The 12,408-nt window shown below is 38.6% G+C and overlaps 1 protein-coding gene across 3 annotated transcripts; it reads right to left on the bottom strand.

Moving 5' to 3' along the window:
* Positions 1 to 25: 25 nt before the first annotated feature.
* Positions 26 to 11,851, bottom strand: TAF9B (TATA-box binding protein associated factor 9b). 3 transcript variants are annotated; one of them, XM_075999233.1, is made up of 8 exons: positions 11,738 to 11,851; positions 11,032 to 11,113; positions 10,232 to 10,368; positions 10,016 to 10,150; positions 8,535 to 8,610; positions 5,635 to 5,745; positions 4,197 to 4,356; positions 26 to 246 (listed from the first exon to the last, which is right to left on the bottom strand). In XM_075999233.1, the coding sequence occupies exons 1-8, from the start codon at positions 11,786 to 11,788 to the stop codon at positions 150 to 152; spliced, it is 849 nt and encodes a 282-aa protein (XP_075855348.1). In that variant the 5' UTR covers positions 11,789 to 11,851; the 3' UTR covers positions 26 to 149. The 3 variants fall into 3 exon arrangements, with proteins under 3 accessions (XP_075855348.1, XP_075855350.1, XP_075855349.1); XM_075999235.1 differs by lacking the exon at positions 5,635 to 5,745; XM_075999234.1 differs by lacking the exon at positions 26 to 246 and having other exon boundaries at positions 2,309 to 4,356.
* Between the last annotated feature and the right edge of the window lie 557 nt (positions 11,852 to 12,408).

Consider the following 12,408-nt stretch of genomic DNA (forward strand, 5'->3'; position numbering starts at 1 on the left):
CAGAAGTAAATACTATTTGCAAAGGCCATGTTTAACCAGAAATTTTATGCAGGGCATTTTACATGGAAGATATGTATTTCACCTTTATGGATGAAGAAGTAGTTAAACTCTTGGACAGGATCACAGAGTTAATAAGTAACAGTAGAGATTCAAATCCGGGTTTGTCTGGCTCCAAATACTGAAACTTTTTCATTGTGCTTCCCTCCCTGATATGATGCTTCTAGACTAGGACTTCTTTGCTTAATCCTGGAGAGAAAAAGCAAAACATTTTGGTGGTAGCTTTAAACAAAACAAAAATTTTGAAAGCTTGTTTTTTCTTAGTTTATTTGTATTTTGGTTAATACTCTCCCCATATTTGTAGTTAATTTTAAATTGTACCATGTTTCTGTATATCTCAAAGGGTACTACTCTACACTGGTTTCAGAAGCAGGAATTCTTTTTGTTAATGAAGCCCTGAGATGCTACCAGTAAATCAGTGTTGCAGCTGTGTTAGAACTTTGTCAAACTTTTTCCCCCCAGTGATTACATTTTCTCCAAAAATTTATTATTTCCAGTGTAGAAGAATTGAATTTGTACAGTAAACATCCATAAACCCAGTACTTATACTCTATAATCGCCAACATCATCCATCCAACAATCCCTAATTGTACCTTTTGTTTTTTTTTTGAGACAGTGTCTCACTCTGTTGCCTGGGCTAGAGTGCCGTGGCATCAGCCTAGCTCACAGCAACCTCAAACTCCTGGGATCAAGCAATCCTTCTGCCTCAGCCTCCTAAGTAGCTGGGACTAGAGGCATGCGCCACCATACCTGGCTAATTTTTTCTGTATACTTTTATTTGGCCAATTAATTTTCTTCTATTTTTTAGTAGGGACAGGGTCTCACTCTTCCTCAGGCTGGTCTCAAACTCCTGACCTTGAGCGATCCACCCACCTCGGCCTCCCAGAGTGCTAGGATTACAGGTGTGAGCCACCATGCCCGGCCTCCTAATTGTACCTTTTAAATACTTTACTATTAGACTCTGCTTCCAGGATCTTCCCCCAGTTATTTGGGTTGTTAATGCAGAAAATGAATGGGAAAACTCGTCTTAACTTGGCAACTAGCCAAATATTTGAGTACCTGCTATGTGCTGAGAACATGATGGAGGGAATATAAGATAGCATTTATGTCCTGAAGGAATTTATAACCTAGTCAAGGAAGGCAGTAGATAATGAACAACTTCAGAGCATATATACTAGAAAAGTATAAGGATGTCCTTTCTGATTTAATATAGAATTATGAATTGCTGATGAAATATTATAAAGGTATATGCTTTAAGTGGTAAATTCACTTTTATCCCTCAGACTATATGTGTGTGTGTGTATACACATATATGCCTGTGTGCAGAAAAAAATATAATCACCATGTCATAAATGAAGAATTGAATCTATTCTTTAGGTCAGTGTTCCCTGCTTTCCTTTTCACGTCCAAAATTTCCTTCTAGCAGAGGGGTATGCACGTGATCAAAAATCAAAAAGGGGGATACAATGAGACGATGCCTTCCTCAGTCCCTTAGCTACCAATTTCTTTTCTATCTAGAGCTACTTAATAGATATATAAAATGAATATTCTTATATATATATGAAAATGCTAAAATATAAATGGTGGCATACACTGCTCTGAACCTGCTGTTTGGATTAGTGTTTTCTTTCCTATCTCTTGAGTACCTCCCTTCACTTTGGATCCCTTTTATCATAGTGTGCATCTCATATTCCATTTCCCTTCCATGCTGGCCATATTCCTATATTCATACTCATCATAGACACTAGTTTCCTACTTGTTGTAAGAGGAAGAACTGGAGATGACAGTGTCCTTACCCCATTCACCATCAGTACATATTTTTAAAAATTCCACCTAGAAGCTAAAGGATAAGAGCTGCCTTAAGTCATTCTTGAAGCTAGATTTAGCTGGAAGTAATGTGGGAAAGGAGCGAGCTGCAAGATAAAGCAGTCTTCATCTGAAAGAACAAATCATCCACCAGCTGACCTGTTAAGTGAATGAACGCTCACATTGCAATCTCAATTATACATACAGGTACCCACCAAAGACAAGAGCATGTTACGTTTCTAACAGATTTAAGCCCATGTTCTTTCACTCATTTTCATTTCGCTTTACTATGATGAGTCATGCTGATCTCAAATAAAGTAAGCAATTCCCTGAAATATAATCAATTCATCCATTAAACAAATCTTAATTGTTTTTTGGCCCTCAGAATTACTGGGCCTTGTTCCTTTTCTTTGAATCCCTTAAGTCAAAAAGTAAAGATCACTGATAAGCTCAAATATTTATTAATAACCTTGAAACAAACACACTAATAATAATTCCTTGTAGTCGTATAGCATTTTACAATTTTAAAAGAACTTTCACACATACCAATGAAACCCTCACAACATCCCTGTGAGGTAGGCAGGGTAGGTGTTATTTTCCTATTACTAGTGAGGAGAACAAGGCTAAGAGGTGAAGTAAGGTCACATAGTTAGTTGGTAAATGATCGAGCCAGAACTAGAATCTAGGCTTTCTGACGTGCTGCCTCCCTGAGAACATTCAAGTAATGACACCCTATGCTATATCATGAACATTTCTCTCCTATGATGTTGGTCAGATCTGTTTTATTAATAAGTTACATCACCTTTCCCTAATATCCAAAAACACTCAAACTGTGATGAGACAGTTCTTGCCTGTTACTGGAGTATTTCTCAGATGTATCAAAGCACCGTCCTGAGATGAAACTTATGTTTAAGTTTTGAGGATCCTTTGCTATAAAATCTAAATTATGATATAAAAATTTATTTTAGAAAATTCTGCAAAAGTATGTTGAGTATGTTGAACTTAAACTAAACAGAAACAAAACAGGTCTGTTTATATTCTCAAAAGCTTTGCAATCTTTCCAAATAAGACTTTAGACATGTATACATGGAAAATAGGGAAAGGTATTTAGCAACATTACCACATTACTGGGAAACCTATGCAGAGTGTACCTAAATGCAAAGTCACTCATTTGTTTTCCTTGTTGGCCTTGTAGAGGATGGAGAATGATTAGTATCTATTTTTAGGTTTGATCCTCATTTTGTGTGTGACATCCTCAGGAACAAGCTAGAAAAATGATCTGAATTATACCAACAGGAGGGTTCAAGTAGCAATCAAAACATATATGCATGTGGTAGAAAGGAAGAAAACACTTGCTCTTCAGTGGTTTTGCCTAGGTCCAGTGTAAATATTTATCAAAGCACATTTTAAGCTATAGCATCTGTTAAATTTAGAAATGTGAAATATGGTAGAGTTATCAACTTGGAATACAAGACTGAAATTGAATATAACTGACCCAAAATTACCTATCAAAAGCACAGTAAAGCTCAATAGGCATAAAAGGCAAGGGATAGAACCCAATTTATTCTGGTATGGAGTGAAAAAGAATAAACGCAAACCCTCAGGTTAAGGTGAACCACAGAACATCAGGCATATAAAGCATATTTTAACAATATGAAAATGACACTGAGCTGTGTTATCAGGAATGATATTTTAAAAATTCCAGTTATGGCCTTTTAAATTTAAGAGCAATGGGGAGAAACTTAAGATTATGGGGGGAGTGCAGAAAATGAATGGGATATATAGAAAGGGAGTTGAGGTGGGAAGTTAGGGAAAACCAAGAACCAACTTAAATACATTCAAAATGGATTTAGAATCTTTTTAAATCCATCCTTTTCAAAAGATGTTTCCTAAGTTGAGAGATTTGGTCAAAAGCTAGTAACAATAAAAGTGACTGTTTTACCTTACAAAAAGAAAGTATTTAAATGTAGATTAGAAATTGTGCTGTTAAAGATTAGTCCACTGACCAGGCTATAGAACCTGAAACCTAAGTGCTGTCAGTGATACATAGCAGAAAACTGCCTCCAAAAATAGAACTGCCATAGTAGGACTCAACATTAATGAAACTATTAAGAAATAAGTACTTAACTTTTTGTATTTGAAGCCTAATGAAAAAACATTTGTACTTTCACTAAAAAGGAATCTAACAGCTTTGACTAATGTGAAAAATATGCAGCTACATTTATTTTTTTTAAGATAAAACTTGAGAAGGTCTAGAACATTCTAGTTCAGTATACTGGGCTCAAAACCAACTATACTTTTGAAATGCATCTAGACTAGACTATATTCCTTACATAGTATCATTGTCATCATCATCTTCATGTTTTCTCTTCAGTGGGTTTGATTCATTGGCCGTGTTCTGTGACGAAACCATGTTGGTAGTAATAAGAATATTTTTGGGCCCAATCATTGAAGGATTAATCAGAACATTTTGAACTGCAGTTGTTGCAGGAACTGTAAACAGAAGAAAGCCCCCGCAAACTATGAATTACCCAGAATCCAAAACATGGTAGAAAGTATACAACAAAGCTGAATGTAATTCTAATACCAATTTCAATAGCATGAAGTACATCATAGAAGAAACACAGGTAATTATATTGCATTAGAAGTAGAATTAAATTTTTAAAAATCTTTATTATTTCATTTATTTATTTTTAATTGATAAATAATAACTATATTTATGGGGTACCATGTGATGTTTTGATCTATGTATACGTAAAGATTAAATCAACTTAAGTGTATCAAGTACAAGGTTAAAGAAGTTCTAATATATTTTAACTTACTAAAATTTCAATTAGTACTTAGTCATACAACATACTAAAGGTACAAGTTCAAGGTCAGGAACCATTCTTTCCTTAGGCCAATATTTTTTATGAGTTGTTTATTGTATGAGGTTAGGTTTCAGAAGATTTAAAAGCTAAACATATGAATTAGTAAACTATGCTATAACAGGATTCTACTTACATTATTCCAACACATATAATTCCTATTAAATGAGTAAAGGGTACAATTTTCATTTAAATTTACATTTTGAATTGTGTACACATATTCATCACTAAGTTGTATCATTTTCTTGAGCTTTTACCCTAAAGTGTTTTTCCCTGAAAATGCATTATATTTGTGGACCCTAACTGTTTAGTTCACAGTGTTAAGAATTTGACAAGCATGTTGAATACTCTCTCCTCCTTCTGAAAATGTTACATATGCAGTAGTCCCTGCCCCATCTGTGGTTTCACCTTCCACAGTTTCAGTTACCTGCAGTCAACCATGGTCCAAAAGTAGGTGAGTACAGAACAATAAGATAGTTTGAGAGAGAAAGAGAAACCACATTCACAAAACTTTCATTATAGTATACTGTTATAATTGTTCTATTTTATTATTAGCTATTATTGTTAATCTCATACTTTGCCTAATTTATACATTAAATTTTATCATAGGTACGTATGTATAGGAAAAAATGCAATATATATAATGTTTGGTACTAACTGCAGTTTCAGGCATCCACTGCGGGTCTTGGACTGTATTCCTCACAGATAAGGGGGGGAGTACTACTGTATGTAAAATTTCATTCAATTTTTTAAAGCTTATAGATCCCTGTGAAGAACCCTGATTTGCAGCATTACTGTCACCTTCCTGTTGTGATATTAAAACAATCTAACTCTTGCCATAGGAACACAAACTACAATTGCAAATTATTCACAAATTCTGTCCCCCCTCCCCAAATCACGTTACCTGGTTTGACAGGTGTGGACTGAGAAGGTGGAATCTGCACCGTAAATCTTTGGCTTGTCACTGATACTGGAGTTGCAACTTTATTGGGGACAGATACTGTTTGTGGGGTCGCTGTAGTTATAATTAACAGACCATATTAGTTAGATACAGATTTATAGTCTGCATTCCTTAGCGTACCAGAAACTACCTTCAAAGCACAGAGAACTAATGAAAGATGAGAAAAAAATCATTAGAAATAAAAGCAAAGTAACTTTTTTAAAAAGTTTACAAGCTTGTTTAGATGCTACAAAATTCAGTACAGCATGGTGGTAAAGAGTGTAGGCTCTGGAGCCTACCTGCTTGAGTCTGAATCCAGGCCCTATCACCTACTAGCTGAGTATCCTTGGGCAAGTTATTTAAATTGTACCTCAGTTTTTTCATCTGTAATGTGGGGCTAGTAATACATAATTTATAGAATTCTTGTGAGAATTAAGCAAAATAATCCATGTAAAGCTCTTCAAACAGCATCTGGTACATAGTAAGCACTGAATTTTAGCTAGATGAAGCCATGAAATTGAAAGTTTAAATAAACTACCAAAATAAAGACCCAAGTTTTCTATTAACTACCTTAGTTGTCATTTTTAAGCTCTGTCACTTGCTGACGATTAGAAGGTATCTTCTATGCCCATGAAGCTAAACCAATATGCATCTAACAAAAGGAGCTGATCAAATACACCCCTACACCCCTTGGATTTCCCATGTGGGCACCAAAAATGTGTTCCTTTTCTATGTTCAGAGACTTTTTAAGCAGAGATGTATCTTGAGGATAACCTAGTACAATCACCTTATCTAAATTCTACCCATTTCAAGTTACAACTCAAATACCACCCCATTTTATAAAACTTTCCTTACTTTGCCCAGTTAAGTCTTATCTCCTATCTCTGAAATTCCCTTAATGTGTCACAGGAGTCTTATTATTAGATCTTCTCTCATTCACTAGATCACAAGCCTTGGCTAACATTTTTCATCCTTGGGAGCACATGGCTCTTGTGCCTTGCTCCTAACAGGTACTCAACAAATGTTTGCTTAATGAATAAATTCTAAGACTTAAAGATTTTATATACTGATGTGATTGCTCTCTCAAAAAATACATTTACGGAAACATGTCTGTTCTGAATTTTTCCTTTGGGGATGCAGACTTTCCATTACTTCCCTTCCCCCTGGAACCAGCAGTCTACCCAGGGATAGAGTTGCTGAAGAGAATACAACTATCATCAACTCTAGGGATAAAGGGGAAGAATGTCTAAATGGGGGAAGAAAGCTTAAAGGTACCCAGAAGTCTGGGTTCTAGTGCTTTATCTCCCAAATCCAGAAGGTGAGACCTTACTCGAACATGTCTCCATCCCAAGGTAAGTTTTCCCATGTATTAAGGAGCAGTCCAAAGAATTTGGTGAAAGTTAATGAAGTAATATAAATATTTTATTTTGTCAAAAGAAGAAAAATCCACAATATGTAGATTTTTTGGTCTAATGATTTACATTTAAGCAAGTATGGAGTTTAGGCTTTAAACTGAACAGAGTAGATGCTTAGGTCTTAAGGTTTATACAACTCATTTAATTTTTTTTAAAGTTTACAACTTATACCTTTAATAGTTTTTGGTAGTGCCTTAACTGTAGATTTTAAAAGTCTGTAAAGCATTTACAACATACATCTAACTAGGAATAAAAATCACAACTGATAGCTAAAACTGGTTAACTTGCCTAAAACATGTAACTGATTACCATAGCCTAGGTTTTTTTTTTTTTTTTTTTTTTTTTTTTTTTTTTTTGTTATTTACGGATTCTCAGCAGAACATAGCCTAGGTTTTTTGTTTGTTTTTTTTAAATTGGTATCTAAGATGGGCTTGCAATATCTTGTTGTATCAGAAAGCTAGAAATGCTCACAACACGATGGTGATCAGTCAAAAAGGACAAAGAAAACACCTTGAAGGGACTCTCTTTGACCAACATTGGACAATCAGAACTATGTTATAAAAAGGTTAGTATTAAAAGCAGAACTATTTTTTCTTTGAGACACTTAAGCTTTTTGGGCCGGGCGCGGTGGCTCATGCCTGTAATCCTAGCACTCTGGGAGGCTGAGGCAGGAGGATTGCTTGAGCTCAGGAGTTTGAAACCAACATGAGCAAGAGAGAGACCTATTTCTACTAACAACAGAAAAATTAGCCGTGTGTCGTGGTACCCGCCTATAGTCCCAGCTACTCAGGAGGCTGAGGCAGGAGGACTGCTTGAGCCCAGGAGTTTGAGGTTGCAGTGAGCTACAATGATGCCATTGCACTGTACTTGGGGAGACAGAGTAAGACTCTGTCTCAAAAACCAAACCAAACCAACAAACCTTTTTGTACACTTGAAACTTCCACTGCATTTTCTTACCAATTAAGAAATTTCTTTAATTTTTAATAAGTAGGCTACTACTGCTGTTTGTTTGGCAACTTCATTTGTATAGAGATGGAAAGAACACAGTTAAGAAAAAACTCTTGGTTTTATTATCATAGTTTATAACAACTATAATATTGGGTAATGTTCAATTTTATACTCATTTGGGATCAGATAGTTCTTGTGGCTTTCTCATTTTGTTTTTTGTTTGTTTGTTTTTTATTTTAGCATATTATGGGGGTGCAAATGTTAAGGTTACCTATATTGCCCATGCCCCCCTTCCCCCTCGAGTAAGAGCTTTAAGCGTGTCCACTCATTTTGAAATCCAGTAAAATGTATGTTTATAGTTTATAGAGGATGAGTAAAATTATCAGTGGTAACACACATACAGGAATTTCTGACTCACCTTTTGACCTGGATCATAGTTCAAAACCAAGTGCTGAGACACTACTTTACCAGCCAGAAAAGCCATTTCCCCCACTCACTTACCTATAGTAGGAGTGGTAGGTCTGCTACTGACAGCGCCAACACTTAACCGTGGAACTAGTCTTCCTTGGTTAGGTCCCTAAAGAATTTAAAAACAAATTAGTTTTAACGTTGCTAAGATTTGACACCTAGGAATGAAATTAGGATTGTTGATGATAATTTTTTTTGAGACAGGGTCTCACTTTGTTGTCCTGGTTAGAATGCAGTGGCATCATCATAGCTCACTGCAACCTCAAACTCCTGGGCTCAAGCAATTCTCCTGCCTCAGCCCCCCAAGTAGCTGGGACTATAGGCGTGCACCACCACACCCAGCTAATTTTTCTATTTTTTGTAGAGATGGGGTCTTGCTCTTGCTAGTCTTGAACTCCTGACCTCAAGGGATCCTCCTGCCTTGGCCTCCCAAAGTGTTAGGATTACAGGTGTGAGCCACCATGCGTGGCCTGTTGATGAGAATTATTAATGGATAATCCACAGCGAGAATGTCCTATTTTTGTTCTATCAGTGTTCTAAATCCAACATTTAAGCTAGGGTTTTTTTTTGTTTTTTTTTTTTTTGAGACAGAGTCTCACTTTGTTGCCCAGTCTAGAGTGAGTGCCGTGGCATCAGCCTAGCTCACAGCAACCTCAAACTCCTGGGCTCATGCAATCTTGCTGCCTCAGCCTCCCGAGCAGCTGGGACTACAGGCATGTGCCACCATGCCCGGCTAATTTTTTGTATATATATATCTTAGTTGATCAATTAATTTCTTTCTATTTTTTTTTAGTAGAGACAGGGTCTCGCTCAGGCTGGTTTCGAACTCCTAACCTCAAGCAATCCGCCTGCCTCAGCCTCCTAGAGTGCTAGGATTACAGGCGTGAGCCATTGCACCCGGCCTAAACTAGGGTTTTCACAGACATGTATATATACATTTATATAAACATAGATAAGAATATACATGTATATAATCCTATATAGTATTTAATTTTAAGGTAGAGTGTTTGAATGGGGAATAACAGCTAATTTCCTTGTGATTTTTAATCTTAACTAGTCAATGTCTTAACCCAAAAAGACGTAAAATACTCTTAATATAGTGGAATTTCAGAAAACAAGGCAACCAATTAGGGGTATTACTTTTTCAGTGGTGGGAGAACCTTAGGTCACACTTCAGAAAGCAGGTGCAATTCCTGATTGTGTATCATTCACTCTGTTATTAGACTTCACTAAAAAAACTATGCTATAGCAGGAAGAATGGGAGTTGTAAGACCTGGGAATCCGTCTTAACTTTGCTACTAACTCTATAAATGAGTTTGGGCTCAGCTTCCTGTTGTGAAAAATGACTGTTGGGTTAGATCAACAGAAAAGTTCCTTGTAAGCTCTAAAAATTAAAACAAAATTCTAGTAAGTTACCTTAACTTTTAATCTACTGCACTAGCTATAGGAATTTGCTTTTAAATTCCCTTATATCCCACCTTTTTAAAAAAGCAAAGTTGACTAAAATTTCTTACCTTTTTAATTAAGGACTTCAGCCTATAGTTTGGAGCTGTTAAGCAGTATCTGTCAGGTGGCAGTCTAGGTCCTGCATAAGGCTTAATCAGTGGCAGAGGGGTTTGATTTTTCTGCCTTGCAATATCCAGTAAAAACTGAAAAACAAAAAAAATCCTTATTAGAGTTACAGTTTTAAAAATCGTAAGTAAAAATAACTTCAAAAAAAGTTTGCTCACATCTCTTGGGGGAGGAGAGGTAAAAGATTGGTCAGCGCGACACTGGATTGCCAGTCTCACATCATCTGCATCAACATTAGGTTTCTTAGCATGGCTGGAATAAATTTTTGCATCATCCAGAATTGTAGTCACATATCCTTTAAGAACAAAACAATTTTTCTTAAACATGTGAAGACAGCTTAATATTTATGGCCGCTTGTCTTAATAAAAGGTTCCACCAATTTCTAGACAGTTAGCAAATTTGGGGTTTAATAGCTAATTGTCCCATCTATATGATCAATTTTTTTTTTTTTGAGACAGAGTCTCACTTTGTCACCCAGGCTAGAGCAAGTGCTGTGGCGTCAGCCTAGCTCACAGCAACCTAAAACTCCTGGGCTCAAGCGATCCTCCTGCCTCAGCCTCCCAAGTAGCTGGGACTACAGGCATGTGCCACCATGCCCGGCTAATTTTTTCTATATATATTAGTTGGCCAATTAATTTCTTTCTATTTATAGTAGAGATGGGGGGGTCTCACTCTTGCTCAGGCTGGTTTCGAACTCCTGACCTCGAGCAATCCGCCCGCCTCGGCCTCCCAGAGTGCTAGGATTACAGGCGTGAGCCACCGCGCCAGCCTTATATGATCAATTTTAAACAGACATCAGTGTAAGTATTGCTCTCCCCTAGCTTGAACGTTTTACTGCTTTAGGCTGAATTCTATGATATTAGCTGTTAACATAATTCGTTTGAAAATGTTCTTATAATAAAACGATCTTTTCAGAATCACAAGTGAGGTCTAAGTTTTTGGTGTTTTGTTAACTTACGGAAAGCAAATTCCAACATTTGATTTATAACCCTTGGTTCGTACTCCGTGATTCCCATATCCTTCAGGATCTGTGCCATAACCTGTGGATTCAAATAAAAATGCCAGATGCAGAATTTAGTATTGGAAATCAAGGCTGGACTGAAGGTAGTATTTATGATACAAAGTCCCCCTTTTCTGGGCTCCAAAATCCTTGTCCTCCCAAGCGAGTGTCAGCTGCCACACCAAATCACGTAATACGCATTTGCTGAAAACTTTTATTTTTATTTTATTTTTTTGGAAGGGGGGGTGGGCAAAAAGAAGAAAAAGACCAGAGTTGGCTTTTTCAGCAGGGGTAGAGGTGGCTCCAGCTGGTTGTCATTTTCAGATGTGGTGGTGGGGGAAGCAAGTATCAGAACACCGGAGGCAGAGTCAGGGCTCACAGATGGGGTGAGACGGAGAGGGGGTCCGGCCGACACCCAGGCGACAAAGCCGGGCGACCGGGCTGGAGCACTCTGTTGGACAGTGACCCTCCAGGGGAGCCCGGCCCTGGCAGCGAGTGAGCGGCCCGGGGACCGGGGCGCACCCCCTTCATCCTGTCCTCCTGTCAGCCCTGGCTGGACCAAAGGCGGCGCGTGAGCCCACCCTCAGGCCCTCAGCCAGGCCCTGCCTCGCAGGTGCCCAGCCGCGTCAGGCTTCGCGGCCCGCCTCTCACCCTTCGCACTTACCAAGGCATCTCTCGGGGCGTTCTTGGGAGGCGCCATCTTGCCCGACTCCATGTTATCCAGCCTCTCGTCATCCGGGGAGAGAGGGCTGCTCGCAGACTCCTCGCTCAGGCTCCACCCCTGGCGGGGGGGTGGAAGGCGGGGTCACGCGCCGGCCCGCAGGTTACCGCCGCTACTCCCTGCCCAGCCCGTGAGGGCAGCGGGAAGCCAGGCTAGCCCGAGCCGCACTCGGGCGCCCGAGAGAGTGGGGACCGGCTCGGGAGGATTGGAAGAAGTGGGTGAACCTTCCCCGGGGAACCCTGCTAGGAACTAAAAGACGTAGAAGAACCGAGAAGCTCGTCTTCCCAGAGTCGTTTTCTGGCAAAGTGCACCAAATGGGCCACCCTCATCTTTGCGGGGGTGTCTCTCCTTGCACTTGCTCCTTGCACTTGCTCCTTGTAGCAACCAACATGGCCCTTTCCAGCTCCCTGAAATTCCTGCACAGGCCCTGCTCCCACCCCACCCCCAGTGGTAGGGTTTCCTGGTCCAACACAGAACACCCAGTTACACTTGAATATCACATCAACAACGAATGCATTTTTTGTATACGTATATCCCAAATATTGCACGGGTCATACTTATAGTACAAAATTATTGTTGATCTGATATTCAAATTCAAATGTAACCGACAGTCC

This window comes from Microcebus murinus, chromosome X (assembly GCF_040939455.1).
Source record: "Microcebus murinus isolate Inina chromosome X, M.murinus_Inina_mat1.0, whole genome shotgun sequence".
NCBI classification, from domain to species: Eukaryota; Metazoa; Chordata; class Mammalia; order Primates; family Cheirogaleidae; genus Microcebus; species Microcebus murinus.